General features: G+C 46.4%; 1 protein-coding gene across 6 annotated transcripts in view; it reads right to left on the reverse strand.

The window, feature by feature from the left end:
- The window catches only part of LOC126268051 (zinc finger protein 608), a 277,172-nt gene that overhangs the window by 104,998 nt on the left and 150,174 nt on the right, over positions 1-22,000 (reverse strand). For all 6 annotated transcript variants that reach the window (XM_049973483.1, XM_049973482.1, XM_049973481.1 and 3 more), the window contains one exon: positions 1,027-2,329. In XM_049973483.1, the coding sequence (XP_049829440.1) occupies positions 1,027-2,247 (1,221 nt within the window). In that variant the 5' untranslated portion in view covers positions 2,248-2,329. The remainder of the gene's footprint in view (positions 1-1,026; positions 2,330-22,000) is intronic.

The following is a 22,000-nucleotide window of genomic DNA, read 5'->3' on the forward strand; positions in this document are numbered from 1 at the left end:
TAAAGACTGTGAGGAGATGGAGGGACCATGTAATGAACTGCCAGTAGCAGCCTACGCATTTCACATTAAGTGGCTCTACATTGCCGAATGTTACATTGCAAAACGAAGTGAGCGACATATCTTTAAGCTCCTTTCACGAACTAGAATACAGCAGGAGGTAACAAGAGTTCAATCTGAGAAAAGAAGATGCTTCACTACGCAAAGAAAACACACACACACACACACACACACACACACACACACACCACACACACATGTGCTCTGTTGCACATAAATATATGAGGAAATTATCGTTGCAATACACCACGAATAATGAAGAAAGATCTTGAAACATTTGGAGGCTTGTAAGACGTAGACATGGCGACAAATTGGAAAAAAAAAAAAAAAAAAAAAAAAAAAAAAAAAAAAAAAAAAAAAAAGAAAAAAAAGAAAAAAATTGGACGGCTGAGGTGAAAGCTGAAGAGGTTCTGGGGGGGGGGGGGGGGGGAGGCGAGAGAGAGAGAGAGAGAGAGAGAGAGAGAGAGAGAGAGAGAGAGAGAGAGAGAGAGAGAGAGAGAGATAGAGAGATAGAGATAAAAGGGGGTGGAGAGGGGGAGGGAGGAAGAACAGCACTACAGAGTGTACGGAAAAGAAGGAAAAAGAATTTCATAGTACTTACATTAAGGAATAGGATGTGTAAGTTAGCCTTAGAAGGATGTCAGGAAGGAAGCAGCGAGGCAAAGGAGGAAGAGATTTGAAATCGTGGACGATATGCCGGATGGCAGCAAATAGGTACAAACGCATTAAGAAGGAAGTATGGGACTGCCAATAATGGACACTCAAAGGACCTCCTGCTAACATAGCAGGAAACACGATGGTGATGATACAGAGAATATTTGTTAAAATCTAGATAACGTAGCCTACTTAATTAACTACTTCAGGTTGCATAACCACTAAAGCTGGCCGACATTAGCGAGCCAACTTAACACGGTCGACTGCTATTTGCGAGCGCCTCTCGCGGAGGCAAGACATGCAACAGTCGCTTACCTTGGGCTCAGTCTTGAGCTTCTTGGCCGGAGGCGGTGACGAGCAGTCGTCGATACCGTCGTGGACGGGCGGCGAGCCGCTCTTCACGGGGGTGAGGGTGGGCGCCAGCATTACCGGCGCTGGCGACGAGGGCGGGGGCGGACCGGGGGCGGCGGCCAGCAGCGGGGGACCGGGCCCGGGGCCGGGGAACACGACACGCGTCGCCGCGGACGAGGGCGCCTGCTGCGCCGGCTGCGGGGGCGGCGTCGCCTGCTGCTGCGGCGGCGGCTGTGGGGACGGCTGCTGCTGCGACGGCGGCGGGGGCGGCGCTTGCTGCTGCGGGGGAGGCTGCGGCGGCTGCTGCGCCAGCGTCGGGGGCGGAAGGCCAGCGGTCGCCGGACCAGCCGGGGACCGCACCGAGCCGTTCAGCTCCGGCTGCTGCGGCGCAGCTTGCTGCTGCTGTTGCTGCTGCTGCTGCGGGGGCGGCGCGGGCGAGGGCGCCGACGCCGGGGGAGGTGCCGCCTGCTGCTGCTGAGCTTTACTGCCCTTATCGGCGCCGCCCCCGCCGCCGTGCTTGTCGCGCGCCTTGTCGCGCCGGTGGCCGCTGGAGCCGCGCTTGCTGCCGCCACCCCCGCCGCCTCCGCCGGCGCCACCGCCGGTCTGCTGACCCTGGGCGGCCTTCTTGCTGCTGCCGCCGCCCCCGCCTCCCGCGCCGCCCCCGGGAGTAGCGGCGCCGTTGGTGCTTCCGGTACCGTCGCTGGCCTCTCCGCCGTTCTGCTCGCCGGGCTTGACGATCTCGTGCTTGGCCTCCGACGTCTTGGTGCCCGGCTTGGTCCTCTTAATCTTCATCTTCAGCCCCTTGTCGACCGTGGCCGAGTGCTCGACAGCCATCTTGGCGCCCTTGCCGGCCGCGGCCGCGCCGCCACCGCCTCCTCCGCCGCCAGCCTGTGCCGCCTGCGATCCTGCCGTCGCCGCAGCGGACATGCCGCCCCCGGTTCCGGTGCCGCCCCCCACCGCCGTCGCCGCCCCTGCCGCCCCCTTCTCGTTCGTCTTCTCTATATCGGCATCCAAGTCTATGATAAGGTCGCCGATGCCGATGTCCCATTCATTATCGTCGTACTCGAAGTTGTTGGCCGCCTGATCGGCCGCCTTGGCCGCCTGCTGCTGCGCTGCTGACCGGGGGTCTGCCACCTTAGCTCGGTGGCCGCCGTCGAGCGGGTTGTCTCTCATTGGGGCAGCCATGCGCAGCACGCGTCCGCCGGCGAGCCGTCGAGTGAGCGCAGCCCAGGCCCGCGCGGCCCGACCTCCTCCGACATCTTAGCCCCTGCAAACCAACACACCCTCACCTCACCGTCATACACCTGCCGCGGACAGGACCAGCGTCATGCCATAGGACCGAGGCCTTCGCACCTGCCACTTGTTGGCCGAGTTTGGGCGTGTGCTAAACGGACACGGAACTCTAACATGTTTCCTTGCAGTGCGCCTGTACTAGACCTGCGGCTACTGCATACGCCAGAGCCAGCTTCCGGTATGTAGGGGAAGGAGGCTTTCTCCAGACTGGAAGTGAAGGGCCGCTCTGTCCCTTAGCCTCTTAAATAGGTTGGCGTGACGGCTACGTGACTGGCTCAATGACAGGTAATTTTTTCTTGGTGGTGGGTGTTGTTCGATACTTATACGAAATACTCTCCTGAAAACCCCGGACGGGAAGTAGTTCTTTGCAGCAAAGCGCTATTAGCGGGAGCAGAAAGTGCCCAATTAAATTGCATTCACTCTACGTCGGAGTCTGCCTGGCAGAAATGCCTGGAAGTAACATATTTTCGTCGAGCGATCTGAATATCGTAGAATCGGGGATTCTGTCGGGAGGCCTTTTTGGGTATAGGAGACGAAGTCGTGCATCAACTTAGGACGGAGTATGCAGCTTCGAGTGATCATAATTTCTTCTTTTGAAGTGCAGAAAGACGACAAGAATCGAAAGAGGAGTTTAGTGCGCAGGGGTGGTATTGTGTTTGGTGATTATCCAGTTTTTATAGGCGAGTGTCGCGTTTTAGTGAGCGTGAACACGCTGTGTAGGCAGGGGCGTATGCACATCAGATCAGGGATCCCGCAGCAGTCTCCGGGTGGCGATCAATGAGCGAAGAGGACTTGGCGAGATTTAAATGAAACCAGTAAATTCCATGTTTTCCCTGGAAATTGTAGTGGGTTTTATGGCCTTTTCCCCAATGGATTAAACTCTTATCCTGTTTCACTTTATGGAGATTAACAGCGGAAACCGTGAGCAACCAGCGGCATTTTCTAGCATAGCGGTCGACTCTTAGTATCTTCTTGAGAGTAGTTAGATAGCAACAAGGCTTATTGACCTTGTAGTAGACTGAAATTTAGCTCTGTGTCACGCATCAATGCGAGGTCGGTGACACTGCTTCAGACGTATCTGATAGTGTAATACAGCAAAACATTAATCGAGACCAGAAATAATAGTTCCCGATCAACAAGTCGCATAATTTGTCTCGCGCGTCGCACACAGCAGAGAGAATTCTTGCAGCGGTCGCAAGTGATGCGATAGAATTGGAGTACGTACGAAAAGAACGTTTGAATAACGAGTAGATTTGGATGTGGACGCTTCATAACGTTTACAAAACACTATCCTCTTTCCAGTGGGCACAGCTCTGGATCGATTTGATAGTGTAACTGTTTAAAGGTGCGCCAATGATACAACAAAGGCCTTCCAAAACAGTTACCATCTCTGATATTTGAAGGCTATATAGAGATCCAACCCTATATATAAGAGGAAAAATCCCAGACAAGCGGGGAACATCTAGCAGCTTCGCACAGAGTTTCTTTTAGAACTAGCGCCCGTTGCGTCGCATAATACGGCACGCACAACTTGTTCATCGTCTCAGACTCCCCTCTACCTACAGTCTTCAAACTGAGACACACGTATTCACTTGTTCCAATGAGTGACATAATGTTATCAGGTCTGAAATGACGCACTTCCATGTGTGTACCGTTCGCGCGTCCCGCGAAGCCATTGCTGACGTCACAGTCCTCTGGTGTATACGTCTATTCTGCTCACGGTGGATGCCGACAGCCAAATAACGTTGAATTTATTTTAACGTCGACAGCCTTAAAGAATTCACTGCTGCCTTCAGTGGCAATAACCTAAATTCAGGTGTCTTAAATTCATTTCATTTGGTGCTATTTCAACAATGCTATAGCATGACTTTAGTCCTGTCAGTGGATATTTATGTCTATCTTGATAATACACACTTAAACAGAGCATTATTGGAGGCAGATAAGGGCACCTACGGCATTATCGAAGAAAAAGATGGTAACATGTACTGATAAAGAGACTCTTAGGCCAAAACTTAAGTATAGTCTCGCACGCACTCTGCACTAGGTCTGAAAGGTTTTGGGAAAGGAAGATTAAGGTTTACCAGACCATCAATAGCGAGGTCATCGCCGTTTGGGCAGCAGTATGTGCTGTTCTGGGAAAATTCGCTTTAGATCAGTTTATGGAATACAGCAAAATGAAGAGAGGGGACGGAATATGTTGAAGATTTAAATCTCTATCGATGCTGACGTAAATAAAGATCAGACGCGCGGTTGTACAAGGATGAAAAACGTAATTCCAAGGATAACAAAGGGAGACAGTTCGCCACATACTTTTTTTTAAACAGTATATTTTAAAATGCAATGTGATTCAGAGTGACTATTCCTCAACTATGGAGCACGTTCTATGCAGTGGGTTAGAATGTTTACACCTGACATTAAAGTACATTTGCCGCGCTGTAGTATAGTGATGGAAATATTCTCGGCTGACAGTTGTAGCCTAACAATTAATAGCTTCGTCGCACACAGAAAAAAATATCTATCACTGTATAATTACTGTCTATGTTACCAATATATGAGGGGTGTTCATAAGAACAGGTACGAAACAACAGAGTGGGTATTTTTTAAGTCCTTATCCAAAAGTAATCACCAGAGGCTCGAGCACAACTATTCCACAAGCCGAATCAGTTCCTGTTCCCAGAATTTCCATTGGTGCGACAGGAGCCACTCCTCCTGTCGTCATCCGGGTTGAAGCGCTTCGCTTCGAGACTTTTTTTTTTTTTTTTTTTTTTTTTTTTTTTTTTTTTTTTTTTTTTTTTTAGGGGACCAAACACATCGAAGTCGAAGGGCTGCATGTCCGCGCTGTAGGGTGGGTGCTCAGTTGCTCCCACTTGAACGTGGCCATTACGCTTGGTGTTACCATGGAGACGTACGGACGCGCGTTACAGACGACCAGTACCACTCCCTCCGTGAGGAGTCCAGGCCGTTTCCCCTTGATAGGTTTGCGTACGCTATGGAGTGTCTCAGAATACAAGCCGCAGTTCCTGCTTTTTCTGCGCTCGAGGAATTCGATGAGTATCGAACCTAGGACGTCGAACAAGACTATGACTTTGCCTGCCGAGAGCACAGCTTCGAATTTTTTTGGAAGAGGTGACGCACGCGCACAACCATGCCGGACACTACATCCGCGTTCCTAGAAGTCTCACAACAGCATATGCTATTATCAACCGGTTTACTTGTTACAGCATTTCGTACCTTTTCAGTTGAACACTCCTTAGATCATACATTTCTTGAATACGTTATTTAGTAGTATCCATATACTACCCAGGAAAGTGTATAATAATAATAATAATAATAATAATAATGGTAATGACACTACGTAACTAGCAAAGCGATACACTGTTTCTACTATAAACATCTAAACATTTAAAACGACAATAATGTAACATGTACACGTAAATGTAAAATATTAAAGATGTTGGCATACTGACACGCAATTATGCGTTGACACATTCTGAAGTTTGGTAAAGCAAGAAAGCTCAACACAACTATACAAATACACAATGAAAGAAAGCCATAACCGTTGATGACAACCCAGAAGAAAATACCAAAGTTAAGTCTACAGTGTTAAATAGAAATAAGCCAAAAGAGGAGTTAGAAAAACACAGCTCAATAATAATCTAGTTGTGTATGAAGTTGTTTGTAAGTCTCACTGGTTACCAAATTAAATGTCTACACGTCACGCAGTGTAGCAGTACATAACATTCCTGACGTGTGGTGTGCTGTCAAAAAAGAGTGCAAAATTGCAACGTTCCTTACTGGGTCCATTACAGCAGAAGCTAGAAAATAAGCAACTCATATAACGCAGAGAAAGCTGGGTGTTTTCTATGAACCCCAGTCACGAAGAAAGAAAACGAAAGTACATTCACATCATAAAGTCTACTACACGCGGACTCCAAAATGGATACCTTAATAGCTACGAGCACTACTTCACGTTCGACACTGTGAATCAAATAACTTCCACTACAGGGTTTTCGCTTTTGATACTTTGGGAGGATGTAGTATGGAGGAAAACAAAAAATTGTCTAGTAAACGTCGGCTGTAAAATATATACCTTAAGAACTACGAGCACTTGTTCAGTAGACAGAGAGGGAGGGAGGGAGAGAGGGAGAGAGAGAGAGAGAGAGAGAGAGAGAGAGAGAGAGAGAGAGAGTGGGATGGAGTTGTTAAGGTATGTCGTTTGGTAAACGACAAGGTAATTAGGAATGTATGCAAAAGCTCGGATTGCGAGGACCACCTTTTGCCCGACATCGTGCTGCAATTCGAGGTGGCGTGGACTCAACAACTTGATGGAAGTTCCCTGTCAGAAATACTGAGCAATGCTAGCCCTATGGTCGTCCGTAATTGCGAGAGTGTTGCCTGACCTCTCGATTAAGTCTCTTAAACGGTCGATGGGATTCATGTCGGGCGATCTGGGTGCCAAACTCATTTACTTGAACTGTCCAGGCTATCCTTCAGACAAATCACGAACAACTGTCCTGGTGGCAGGGTGCACTGTCATCCATAAAAATTACATCGTTGTTTGGGAACACGAAGTCCATGAATTGCTGCACATGGTGTCCAATTAGCCGAACTTAATTATTTCCCTTTCTGTTGATCCACTGTGGATAAGGGACAGCGGCTGGACAGGTATTTACGAAACAAATGACGCTAAACGGGTGTATATTTTCAGAAGTCATTTTAGTTAGACAACCAGTTTCGGCATCTCATTAACGCAGTCTTCAGGCCCCTATGCACTCCATATATACAGCATCAGATAGGTCGATACATGCAAGACTGGATCTAACAACACCTGGATTCCGTGAATTTTTTTGTGGAACTTTACAACAACTGAGCACACCAGGAATATACGGGTATTTGGTGACTTTTCTTTGGTGAATAAGCACCTCCACTCAATGACCGGTTCAGCTGGGCCACAGGATACAACACATTTTACGCAAACCCAGTTCACACCATTAATGAGCCACCACCAGCTTGCACAGTGCTTTGTTAACAGCTTGCTCATGGCTTCGTGGGGTCTGTGCCACACTCGAATCGTAGTATAAGCTCATAGCAACAGATATCGGAACTCATATCATCAGGCCACGGTTTTTCCGTCGGTTAAGACCCAACCGATATGGTCCCGAGCCCAGGAAAGGCGCTGCAGGTGACCTCGCGCTGTTCGCAAAAGGCACGAGCGGCGGTCGTCTGCCACCACAGCCAATTAACGCCAAATTTCGCCGCACTATTCTAACGGATACGTTCGCCATACGTCCCGCACTGATTTATGCGGTTACTGCACGCATTGTTGCTTGTCTGTTAGCACTGACAACTTTAAGAAAACGCCGCTCCTGTCGGTCGTTACGTGGAAACCGTCGAGCACTGCATTGTCCGCGGTGAGAGGTAATGGCTGAAATTTGGAATTCTCGGCACATTCAACGTCTACCTGCACTGCTGTATTATAAGAAAATTACTAGAATGTACTGAGCATGGGCGTGCACTGACCTCCATCGGCACGCTAATGCCTGCAGTGCAAAACGGTGCGACGCAGCTTCGCTTAGCGGCAGCGGCTCCTCGCAGTGTCCCAGGGAACAGGCGACAACGCCCAACACAATGGGGCGTGCGCAGTTAGCGACGCCTGCAATATTAATGGCGGGTGGACAGGGTCAGCGGCGATTTGCTTGGCTGTTACCTCGCGCAGGGTATTAATAGTGAACACCACTCTAGTCCGATGGCGACAAGCGTTTACACACCGCGGCCATCTTCTTGAACGTAGCACACGCCCATTCAAAATCCTGTCGCCGCTGACTTGACAGTCACCAGGCCCTGTGTGAATGGCGACTCAAGACTGCTTGCGGTAACAACCCAAGGGACTCACCTGTTGGGCCGAAGTTACATAACAGTCCTCGTAGCCACCGTGTAGCAAGATACTTAGGCCTACTACAGAGAAACAACTCCTAAGCTGTCAAAAGCTGACTCAAGTAACAACGAAGCAAAATTTTCTTGCAGTCGGTGTTTCGTCAGTTAGGCAACGTGAAGCATAACCAGCCCGCCTCTTTTTATACCGGACATGGCGGTGCGTTAGTTCCAGGAAGAGGTCTGCGTGGATCAGACAAATACTATCAGCGCCCGCACCTTCCTTATCCGCGTGTGATCAAATTCTGCAAACTACTTCGGCCAGATCAGTAAACTATAACAGACTTGCGCCTAATCAAGTTTTCATTTCGTGATGTTGGACCTCGTAAGCTAAGGTTTCCGGCGGATACCCGCGTCGGTGCAGGCTTTTATCCGAAGTGCAAATGGTACTGCAATGTAGGGATAGCGACTATCCCTGAAACAACCGCTTTTCAACTATATCTGTTTTCTTCCACGCCATTCCTGTAATAAATGTGGAAATCGAACACAGATTGAAAAATTTTGACCGTCCCCGTTTCAGTACACACAGAATCAAAATATTGAATGAAACAAACATATAAAAGAAAACTTATTCCAACCAGCGTTCGCTGCATTTCTCGAAACGTTATAAGTGGTTGAATACGGAAAAAAACCAGTGTTCTCTTTGAAAATCTGCTCAAAAACATGAAGTAGAGAGAGAGAGAGAGAGAGAGAGATAGAGAGAGAGAGAGAGAGAGAGAGAGAGAATGGCCAAATGTGAAATGTGAAGAGACTGGTAGCCAGCAAATGAGAACCGCGGAGACACATGCAATACCGAATTTTCAGTTCTGTTCAGTTCTTCGCACCCTGAAGCTGTTGTGTTCACCTGGGTGCGTACAGCGTTTCCGGCTGGACAACAGCGCACACGCAGTGCAACAGGCGAATGATTCTGCGCCACGCAATTGCGTGGACAAATGCCGTATTCCGGGCGTCATTATCCAGCAGCCAGAGCGCCGATTAGATTTCGCCCAACGCAGCTTAACGCGAGTCATTTCCGCAGCGCTCCGCGCTCATACCAGATTACTCGCCAAACGCCGTGCGACGGGGAGCGGTTAGGCGCTGCTCCCAAATACACCCGGCGTCCGTTACTGAATAGATCGGACGTTTTGTTCCCAAACCCAATTCATTTCGCTAAACTTCCTGCAAAGGCTTTGAACTCGACAAATGCAAAACGAAAATGAGGTAGCAACACAATATGATGCTTAATTTTTTTTCATTTGGAACTTTTACGAGCAAATTATCACTAAACTCAAGATTTCAACTGCGCTCGAAATCGGTTAAAAAGTATTTTCCCTTATAAAATCATAGCTGTCTCAATATCTCTGTCGATAAAAAATGGTTACCTGCAAATACGGTGTGGAAAAACAATCGTCTGTTTGCGTAATAACATCTCTCAGAAACATTTTTTAGTATCTTTAGGGGTTTTTAACAGCAAATTTGGCCATATTAAACAGGACAAAGCATTACCAAAACTTCAGAAACTGAGACAAACAGGGGAGACGATTCGTGAGAGGATATGAACAACTAAGATCTACTGGATTCACGTAAGAAACGGGTGGTACCCCGGAAACTCCCAGCTCATTCGTGCGTGCGACATGCTGTCGTTCCATACGGACATTTTCAGCACATTTAGTGAAAATTCCACAACGAATTATGACAACCTCGAAGTTCTCATACAGGTGTAATACCAAACTATTTTGATAAAATCTGGCATTAAACCTGAAAATTAATAACATTACAGAGGACACAATGAAAGTAAAAAGAGTTACTCGTTTTATATATTTGTAAATTTGTGCTATTCACAATATAGATAAATGCCCTTGTGGATGACATCGGAAGTTCACTGAGGCTTTTTGCAGATGATGCTGTGGTATATCGAGAGGTTGAGGATCTGCAACGAATTGACGCATGGTGCAGGGAATGGCAATTGAATCTCAATGTAGACAAGTGTAATGTGCTGCGAATACATAGAAAGATAGATCCCTTATCATTTAGCTATAAAATAGCTGGTCAGCAACTGGAAGCAGTTAATTCCATAAATTATCTGGGAGTACGCTTTAGGAGTGATTTAAAATGGAATGATCATATAAAGTTGATCGTCGGCAAAGCAGATGCCAGACTGAGATTTATTTGAAGAATCCTAAGGAAATGCAATCCGAAAACAAAGGAAGTAGGTTACAGTACGCTTGTTCGCCCACTGCTTGAATACTGCTTAGCAGTGTGGGATCCGTACCAGATAGGGTTGATAGAAGAGATAGAGAAGATCCAACGGAGAGCAACGCGCTTCGTTACAGGATCATTTAGTAATCGCGAAAGCGTTACGGAGATGATAGATAAACTCCAGTGGAAGACTCTGCAGGAGAGATGCTCAGTAGCTCGGTAACGGGCTTTTGTTGAAGTTTCGAGAACATACCTTCACCGAGGAGTCAAGCAGTATATTGCTCCCTCCTACGTATATCTCGAAAAGAGACCATGAGGATAAAATCAGAGAGATTAGAGCCTACAGAGAGGCATACCGACAATCCTCCTTTCCACGAACAATACGAGACTGGAATAGAAGGGAGAACCGATAGAGGTACTCAAGGTACCCTCCGCCATACACCGTCAGGTGGCTTGCGGAGTGTGGATGTAGCTGTACGTAGCCTCAAGCGACGAATGACAATTTGTTTGAGACCTGAAAAGATCTCTGGAACCATATGGTAGTTTCATTTTTTTTGAAAAATATGTAAAAAATCAGCCAACCGGTTGCATAGGTTTTCTATATACCTTGACCAGGTTTCGTCACCTCTAAGGGTGACTTCATCAGAAGGTAAGGTAATTACGTGAAGAACATATCGTCAAAGATGTACAGTGATTTAAGAGCTGAGTTGCTCAAGTCATACGTTAAAATATAAAACATAATGTTCTTCAAAAGGTCAAACATTACAACATAAGTAACACCGGTGTGGTGTGAGGAGACCGCACATTTACTCGTTTTGCATTGAATCCAATGTTACAGTCTGGTTGATTTTTGAGTAGTATGTACACAGTCCGCTCATATTAATGTGACCACCGCCTATGTTCGACGTCAACGTACAATAACCACACACGGATGGCAGATAGCAGCACTGGGTAAACAAAGCTTGTCGGGGGGACGCGGAAAACATTGCAGTAGTTGAAATGCGGAAACGGAGCGATTTATATGACGTCCAGAAAGTCATGATCTTTGGCTTTCGTGTCAAAGGTTGATGCATTTCCGAAAGGGCTCAGTTTACAAATCGTTCGCGTGCGATAGTGGTTAAAATACACCGGGCATGGCAAAATGGCGCTATCCGAAACCGGTGCCGAGGCAACAGCGGTGCACCATGGGCCGTAGACGACAGCGCTACCAACAGTGTCTCCTCAACAACCGTTCAGCGAGCGTTGGTGTGTACCCATTCTAACTGCTGTTTGTCGACAACGAAACATGGAATTTGCACGATAATACCGCAACTGGACGTACAATGAGTGGCGACAGGTGGCGTTTTCAGATGAATCATGTTTTATGCTCCATCGGCGTGAAACGTCTGAAAGCAAACAGGAGGCAACAATCGTCGGAAGTGTCCAGGCTGGAAGAGAGGGAGCGTTATGGTCTGGGGAATGTTTTCGTGGCATTCCCTGAGTGATCTCGACGTTGTGGAAGGCACGCATCTATACTTGGGGACCACGTTCACCCCTACAAGCAATTTGTTTTTCCTCGGCATGTTGGTAGCTACCAGCAGGACAATGCAACGGGTCACACAGTACGCAGTGTATGTGCGTGATTCGAAGAGCACCATAACGAGTTTACTGTGCTCTCCAGGCCGCCACACTCCTCGTATTTTAACTCATTTGAGAATCACTGGGATCTCCTCTACCTGGCTGCACGTGTCATGGATACTCAACCGAGAAACCTAACGCAGCTGGTCACGGCACTGTGGTCGGCATAGCTCCACATATCTAACGATACCTTCCAGAACGCCGGCCGCGGTGGTCTCGCGGTTCTAGGCGCGCAGTCCGGAGCCGTGCGACTGCTACGGTCGCAGGTTCGAGTCCTGCCTCGGGCATGGATGTGTGTGATGTCCTTAGGTTAGTTAGGTTTAAGTAGTTCTAAGTTCTAGGGGACTGATGACCACAGCAGTTGAGTCCCATAGTGCTCAGAGCCATTTGAACCTTCCAGAACTCTACTGACTCTCTTCCTTGACATCTCGCAGCTATCCGAGGTGCAAAATGTGGGTAACATTAACTAGTTCATCCTGCCTACAATCCTGGAGAGAAAGGCAGAAAGCAGAGCAGCGGCGCAATACAGAGTAGCAGTCGGGACGCGCCCACGCGCCAGCTGCCAGACTGCAGCCCGCGGCCAGGAATAGCACCACTGGTCACCATTCAGCAGCCGCACTTGGGCCAGAAATAGCGGCAGGTCGACGATTCCGGGCGCCCCGTGCTATATTAGTGGGGAGAAACAGGCGCGCACTGCGCTTCCACCTCAGCAGTGCACGCCGCCTCTCTGCCAAATCGCCGCTCTATATCCGGAGCGATAACGACAGTCGCATACACGCATCACTAATGCAACGCCGTCTGCATTCGTACGAGCTCCGCAGACGCCCGCGCTGGCAGCATGCCGAGGGCAAAGCTGTTCATAGGCAACGTCTTCCTTTTGCAAGCGACCGGATTGACAGGAGGCCAACGGGCATTACGGCCGCCACCATGCAGACACCCTATGCCCCCGTAAACATCCCGCTCTCCATTACAAGGTGAGGTGTGTGTGACGGAAGGGGGCGGGGGGCTACGCAACCGGCTCTAACTCCAGACTCCATCGCCCCCTTCCCCTCTTGGCCAGCGGCAATGAGCAGTCGAGTCACGTCCAGGACAAGGGGAGCCTTTTGCAGGCCTGCTTTAGAAACTGGAGCCGTGGCGACGACAAATACAGACTTGTGTGGCGGCTCGCTGTGCTCTCTGCCGCACCTGTCGCCCCCCCCCCCCCTCAAACGTAACAATTTAGTACTCCGTACTGGACAACAGAGTGCAAGTTTTGCACGTTTGTTTGCTCATAAATGTGTGTTTCCGTCTAAAAATCAACACCGCAAGCCTTCTTCGCTTCGTCTGTAGTTCGAGCCACTGTTTTTGCGCATAAGAATCAGTATACCTACCATACCCACACAGTGTTTTTGCGCATAAGAATCAGTATACCTACAATACCCACACTCAGTGAAGTCGCGTGGAAATTCTCCCTCGAAAACCAAATGTATTAACTTGATCGACGTACACTGCGAATAACCTATGACAGGGGTCGCCAACCTGCTGCCCAAGAAGCGAGCATCTATCACACCATCGAAAAAAAATTTAGAATTCCGTTTATACAATGTTATGGCAAAATGAATATATTCAATTTTAAACACCCTCACCTCCACCATACCTCTGACAGTCCACTACCCCCTCCCACTCCTCTCTCTCTCTCTCTCTCTCTCTCTCTCTCTCTCTCTCTCTCTCTCTCTCTCTCTCTGGCATCCCGACGTACACTATTACCTGAAACCATTTCCGTAGATAAAGACGTCGAAATTTTTTATCTAGGTAAATTGTATGTAAGTCCTCACTCAAAAGACATACAAGATGTGCAGAACAAGACTACACCACACGAGAAACAAATAACAATAATAGTAATAGGAAACTTTATACGATTGGCAAGCCGCGCGTGATTAGCCGAGCGGTCTGAGGCTCTGCAGTCATGGACTGTGCGGCTGATCTCGGCGGAGGTTCGAGTCCTCCATCGGGCATGGGTGTGTCTTAGTGTTTGTCCTTAGGATAATTTAGGTTAAGTAGTGTGTAAGCTTGGGGACTAATGACCTTAGCAGTTAAGTCCCATAAGATTTCACACACATCTGAACGATTGGCTTACTTGTATTTACAGTATGAAATCAAGAAAGAAGGTGAGCAAACAAATCAAATTGACATTAAATATGTCTAATTGACTAAATAGCTGCGAGGCTGGAGACAAAATAAATAAAATGAAGAAGACATAGACGCCTTTTTATATGCAACATTAATTACATATATGTCGACGTGAACTTCATTTTTTCCCGACTTTTGAACTATAGCAAATTCTGCTGCAATCCTTGTGTATGTAAAGACATAAAATCAACGGCATTTCACTCTCCAAAAAATGTCATGCAGTTCTAGAGAAATTTCTGTAGTCTTTTTAGAACGGCCTCTGTCTTGCGGGAAGAGAGACCAGATGCGATTGCTACCTTGTGCGAATGTTCGCAATATCAGTCTGAATTGTCGCGGCCAGTTGCTGCAGCTTCATGTCTTCATGTTGTTAGGCTAAGTAAAATTTATTACAAATTCGAAATGGTGGACAGACACACAGCGCATATTCTCCTCTACCACTTTTACATAGGCATCGCGCCGATGCCACATTTCTTCTTCTACCTATCGGGTTGAACGTATTTCCTTATTCCGTTGTGGAATTATCGACACATGCATAAGATCCCTATCAATTCTAAAAGCTGTAAATATTGCGATTTTCTGGAATGTACTTATCGGATTTCGTAGTGAAACACTGTAGAATTCGTATATATACTGTACTAGCAGCAGAAATTACTCTAAGCTGCACTCGAAATGAACTAAGTTCAAGCCGAACTCACTGTAATTCATACTGCAACAATAAGAAACCATCTAACATTGTGTTTCCGGGTGTTCTGCCGAGTCGTTGTTTCCATTTGACACACAATAGTTGAAAGACCGACCCAGTCGTCGTCTTATGGCTGGCGTCCAGGCAGCGTGTACACGTAACAGCGAAACTCCCAGCAGTTGAAAAAGATGGCTGGGACTGTGTTCCAAACGCTGTGGGTAAAATGGAAACTCAACAAACGGAAGTACACTATTACGTAACGGCGCCGAGAAAAGTGAGAGAACACACGAAACCATGTGTCGCTTGGCGTGGACTTCCTTACAATTCATCTAGATGCAAGGAGGCTTCTTTTAATGCATTCCGTATCGTATGCTGAAAGACGTCCGGTGATCCATTTTTTTCCCCAGGCTCTTCCTTTTAATGTGCGATACAGTGTCAAATAAGGCAGCCCCATTATTTTGAATACGTGTCACGTTTTTATTGATAAGCATGAGTGGAAGAGAGTTCAAAAAATCAAATGTTTGGGCTGTTCAGCTTACTTGATAATCACTGGCAACTTGTTGCGAAGGCTGCCGTGCTACAAAAACATCTGCACACCGTTTAGAACACTGGAAATTTGTACGCCGAATTGCCCATTTAGCAAGTTTCACTGTCAAGAAGCGACAGCATTTGACAGGTACTCGCCAATAACTCGCTTAACCCTTTCGTGGTTGATGTGATACGTATGTCCCATTAAAGTAATACGCAATTTACAGCGTTGGGATATCTATTACCTCATATTGTCTAGTGATAGCAGGTAGCGAGATGCTTTCGGACCTTGAAAAAAAATACTACGTACCAGGGGTAGAAGGCTGTGAGCGATCAGAGAGATCACAGTCTCCCAAGAGTGTCACAAGTAACTTACTGCGTCTTCTAATACATCACAGACATTATTTTGGAACATTACTACACGCCTTAGTAATTCTGCTGGTTTGTACATAAATTTTATATAGCAGGATGTATATGCCCCAGAAAACTTCACAATGTAGAAAATGTTGATGTTTGGTATGTCAAACCCCATCTTCAAACCTAATGTTGAAAACTTGTCAGCGATATTTCATGTTTTTCACTGTCGGGAGAATAAATGTGTTTTGGAATAAACGTGTTTTGTTATACTTTTTTCCATAATTGCCATCGTGATATAATCGATCTAAAATTAAAAATTCAACTCCGAAAATCCCATGTTGACATGAAAACAAGGATACAGTCAGATTCGTGGAACACATGCGTCCCACTCCAAAATCGATCAACTGAAAAAAAATTGTTGTGTAAAAGAAGTGTATTATGTACCACAAAACAGACAGCTTTTGACTTTTTTTCAAGCATATACAAAATAAATTTTGATCATCAAAGGGTTAAATTAAAAAGGACGCGATATCTGTGGCAGTGGATTCTCAAACAATTTTCGTAACCAACAGCGTGTTTCGTGGCGCGGTAGTAAACTACAGACAGCGGGCACCTGCCCCCAGTTGTTTCCTCGCCTGAGCAAGTTCGCCCCAATGGGAGCGTAGCGAGGTCAGCAACCGCGGCCGTCGTGTTTACTATAACTTCTGAGAAGGCCCGTAAAGGCCGGCCGTTAAATAAGTCCATAAAACCGATGCGTGACGCAGAAGCGGTGGCGGTTCGTTTTACCTGCCGTAAATCTGCGGGGACCTGCCAGCGCATAACACTAATTGTAAAATAGCGTCGTTTACGGCACAGTAAAACGGGCCGCGCCGCGAGCAGAACGCTCCAAGGCGCGAGCAGTCGCGTCGCGGGGGGCGGATGGCGGCCAAGATGGGCTCTGGTGCCTGCTGGAAGCGACTCAGTCCTTCACTCAATACTTCTCGGTGCCCGGGCTGTAACGGAACGGGTCAAGTCGTGGGAACAAATACGAGGGAAGATGGCAAAATCACGTACAATAATTTTATCACTAAAAAGTTTAATAGGTAACAAACGAAAACACACATGAACTTACACCTTTTACCTACTTTTCTACATAGTCACCAACGTGTTCACCAACGTTCTCAACACATTTCTCCCAACACAGTACCGCTGCAAAATGTCCTGTATGTGGAAGTCCGTTTGCCTGGATTATAGCCACCTGTGGAACTGCTGATTTCACTTCTGTATCTGTCGCAAAGCATTGACCGGACATGTATTTCTTCAGGGGACCAACAGATCAAAATACGGTATTGCGGTGCCTGCGTTATTCTGAATTACGATACATTGTTCCATTGCACACGCATGCAAGTCCGAAGGAACGGGCACTTCGGCGACACGGCCTGTATGTCCGAAGGATCACTGCATCGTAATTCGGAATAACGCAGGCACTCCAATATCGTATTTATCCTCCGACACCGTGCAAGCGACTTCCAAGTAAAATGTTTCCCCTGTCCGGGAATATAAATAAAGTTGTACAAATACAGATTGTAGACACATAGTTGCAACATACGGAAGTTTGGGTCTGGCCGTATTATACGAGTACAGCTGATGGCTGTCCATATTCACAACTGCGAATACATTTCATGTACACAGACTGAAGTCCAACGGCGGAAGGGCCGCACTGTATGGTGGATGCTGGAGACCTCCCACCCGAAATTGGCGATTTTTTTCACGACCAGAGCTGCAACGCAGGGGCAATAAATGTCAGGAAGAACTCTGACACCGTCATTATTAATGTTGTGGCGTTCGTTATAAATGACACGACGTATCAAAAGCTCTAATGTAGGCTGCAGCATTCACGGCGGTCCCGTGTTCAGCCAAGTTCACCAATAACACAACATGTATATCCCACAACACTGTCATAAGTACTTTCCTACCAGAGTGAGTCACTTTGTTTTTTTTTTTTTCGTACTGGGGAACCAGCAGCTTCCACTCCATAGGGGACTGCTTAGTTTCGGGAGCGTAGCAGTACGGCCATGACCCATCACTAGTGACGATTCCTTTCAGAAAGAAATGACCTGCAGAGTAACGCGTTAAGTTATTCAAGTTTGTCATCGTCTGCCGGCTCTTGTGGTTGTCTGTCAGGTTCTTAGGCAACCCAGCGACCAATAAAGTTACGGCATTTCATCGTGTCATGGACTGTATCTCATACTACACCAAAGGAAATGTTAAACTGCTGCGACAAGGTTCGCAGCTGCACACGCCAGTTGTTCAAAATTGCTGCCTCAATGGCACCGATATCCTGCGGGGTTGCATCTGTTACCGGCCAACCGGAGCGTGTGCAATCACTAAGGCACGAAGGTTCACAGGGCCCTCTTGGGAGAAAGCATACCACATGGCTACGTTCCATACAGTTGTCCCCACACATGGCACGCATGTCCCTGTAAATTTCACTCGGTTTATGCCCTTTGATCCACAAGTATCGAACTTCCGCTGCTCTTCATAAGTTGACGGCAATAATATGCGCCATGTTTGTTTCGTAGTTCAGGATTCTCTCGCTGGAGCTGCATATGGAAACAAAATACCTACTGCAGCGCAAACTTCAAACTATATCGCCGGTCAGCATTCCAGATGCAATACCAGGGGATAAAAAAAAACCCTTTAGTACTTTCCGATCATCCTCTGTATTATAACTGAAACGAGATTAATACTGATTGTGGCAAAAGAAGCATAACAAGACCACGAATGTTTTAAATACACGAATAAATCTTTTATGTAGAAGACCAGCAGCACTGTAAGATCGTTCGCTGACGACGTCGTTGGGTACAGGACAGTCTTTCGTTCGAAGATTGCAAGGAATTGCAGAAAGGTCACCATTCTACTGTTCTCTTGTAAAAAAAATTAAAAAATATAAGAAATGACTTCTTGACTACATTTTTACTGATTAAAATACTACTGACGTATTCCTGTGCTTTTATTACCACAAATAGAACGTAGTGCCTCAGTTTTAATAGTACTTGAAACAAAAACTTTCTTCTTTTTCAGATTCAACATTGTTGATGATGGAGCAGCAACCTTTTTAATACCGGGCCATTCAAAAAGAAAGAACAGATTTCAAATGTTTCGTCATGGGGTCGTTTAGTCCACGAGAGAGCTTTACAGAGATGCTCATCGAACTCCAGTGGCGGGGGTTACAAAGAGAGAGGTTAGCTCTGGAAATTTCGAGAGAGTACGTTCCAGAAAGTGTGGGACAACATATTACTTCCTGACACATACACCTCGCGAAATGACTACATCGAGAAATCGGAGAAATTAGAGCTAATACTCAGTTTTAGCAACTGTCAAACTTCCCACGTGGCATTCGCCAATTGTGCAGACAAACAGGGAAGGGGAAAGGGAGTGATTCGGATAATACCAGAAGCACCTCCGCCGCACTCAGTAAGGTGGCTTGCTGAGTGTACACGTACATCAGTTCCATCTCTGCTGTAGAGATCTCAACATGCAGTTAAGTACGTGGAAACATTCAAAGTTTTTTCAACGTAACAATTGTAACTTCGTGATTACCTCTCGACAGAAAACGCAATTATATAGTTACAGAATAACGTCAGCCGTCTTAGACGATATGGGGTTTGCTCTTCCGTAAACTGGAACTACACATATAACGGTCCGTTTATCAAGAGCAGCGTCGCTGCCTCGTAAGGCGTTAGCCGTGGTTCTAGTCCCGCCTTCGACGGGGAGTTCTTCAATGACGCGCCGTCGCCCTGCTGGAAGAGTTTACACAAACAGCCAGACATACATCCGTGTCGCGCCCGTGTGATACGCAGTACATCGCCAGCATCCTCGGAATTCACAAAAAGAAACGAGTCATTCGAGGCGAAATTAATTTCAGTGTTTTCCTTGTTTTTCGGAAGGCAAACGAACGACAAACAATGACTTTAGAATCCTTTATACCCTTCCACATCCTTAAACCGATCAGATACTGTTACATACACTAGAATCAAAAGGGTCTCACTTTTGTTGACTTTCTACTTTCTTCGTTCCAGCCTACTAGGGGCCACGTCCATTAAACTACCTCTTTTCCCATCTTTAACTGCCGCCAAATGCTTCTGCATTCGTTTACGGTGGTGTTCTTTTCTTTCTTGAGCCCACACCTGCCCTGGCTTCAGATCAGGCTTTTCCTGGAAACCTTTGTGCGTTCGTAATTTTTCCTTCAAGGATATCTTTTAGGAAAAATCTGCAATTCTCATGGATCTTTTTTAATTCCTGTGAACCATGCTCCTTTGGTTTTCTTATGTTGAATGTATGTTAATATCCTTTTAGATATCCTTCCTAGACTCATTCGAGTCACGTATGATCATAAAAGGCAATCCTTTTCCGAAACGTTCCATCTTCCCCATTTGTTTATATAGTTGATGGCTGTGACTCCTCCTGTACTTCCTGTTTTCCTCGACGGGTCACAGAATTTTTCTCAAATCCTTTCTTTTTGGCTTCAAGTTTCTCCATTAGACATTTCCGTTCATTCTAAGAGTCTCTGTTGCATACAGAGCCTCCAGTATAGTAACAGTCCTGTAGTGTCTTGACTCTGGCGTTAAAGGATAGCGATCTCTTATCGCAGATTCCTTCAGTTAATTGATATAGGCCACTTCTATTTTGTTAATGCGTTACACTAAGGCTTCTTTCTCTGATAGCTTAGGCTCCGTCCACTAACTTAGGTATTGAAACTTTTATGCCTGCTTAATCTTTCTTTGTCTAACCTCTAGTTTTCTTGATGCTGATTTTGACGTGTCATAAAGTGCGTCTTCTCAAAGAAAATTAGAAACCCAGCCTTCGCTGCGTGTATTGTCAGCTTGTCAAGATGTTTTGCTGTTGTATCTAAGGAGCCTGGAAACATCACTGATCATGCACAAAGGCTACACGGTCGATTACGAAATTCATATACCCGACTCTTTGCCCCTGGATTGTTCATTTCTTTTCGCCAATCTCAGTCGGCCTTTTCTAAAACACAATTGAAGAGCACAGGCTAGTCCATTTCCTTGTGTCACTGTTGTCCTGACTCGAAGGTCATCGACATTCTGCTTTGTACTTCACTTCGGCGGCAGTGGTGGTGTTTGTTAGGGTTTGCTGGATAATCACTTTTGTCTTGTTATCTAATTCAACAGCTTGAAGTATTTGATACAAGGTGGTTTATTCAAATTAACTGCACACATTCCTGAAATCGGCGAAGATCAATACGAATTTCCTATTCCTGAGTTTCAGATGTGAAAGGATGGACTTCAGATTCACAACCTGCTCAACACATGATCGTCCCTTTCTGAAAGCGCCTTGCTATTCCCTCAGTTGTGGATAGAGTTCTTGTTCCGCCCTAATTTTGAGAGGAACTTTTAAGTTGTCGGCTTGTGAGGGATGCAACGGTAGTTGTTCATGATTGTGCTGTCCCCTTTCTTACGTGATGGATGAACTACGGCAGAGATTCATCCTCTTTCAAGTTTTTTGCTTTTCAAAATCCCTCGAGTAACTACAATACGTTTATCTGTCGCCTGCTTCCACGGTTCACCAAGTACCTCATCTTCACCTAGTGCCTTATCGTCCTTCCCTCGTAGATGGAGACGAATCTGGACGACATGCGATTATTTTCGTAAACGGTTGCGCTCCCTGGAGCCTCGCAGTTGAGGAGACATTCAAAATAACGTGCTAGAATCTAGTATTTATCTTTGTCGCTGTGGGCTATTTTTCCTTTGGAATCTTTGAATTGTAGGCTCGGGAGGTTGTATTTGTTGAGATTGTGCATGGAGATTTTATAGAAGTTACATGTGTGGTCTTTTTTATGTCTTGCCCAGTCTGTAGCAAATGATTCTTATGAAACGTAAGCTGTAGCCCGCGGGTGGTGTTTGATATAAATTTCCTCGCATTTAGGACGTTGACCCGGTTCACTTTACATTTCTGGCAATTCCATTTCTGTGAAGCAACCTGTCTTAGTTGTTCCACTGTATCGGGTTCTTTATGCCACCAAGACGCTTTCTTGATTTAGTGAGTGGGGGCAGAATCCTTAGGTGCTCTGACTAGCCTACTGTGAAGGTCATTCCACCTTGTAGTGGTCATTCCCCCTTCTACGTATTTAAAGTATCCAACTAGTGGGTGAATTATTGGTTCCTTCTTAACTTGTCT

This window comes from Schistocerca gregaria, chromosome 4, assembly GCF_023897955.1.
Source record: "Schistocerca gregaria isolate iqSchGreg1 chromosome 4, iqSchGreg1.2, whole genome shotgun sequence".
Lineage (NCBI taxonomy): Eukaryota > Metazoa > Arthropoda > Insecta > Orthoptera > Acrididae > Schistocerca > Schistocerca gregaria.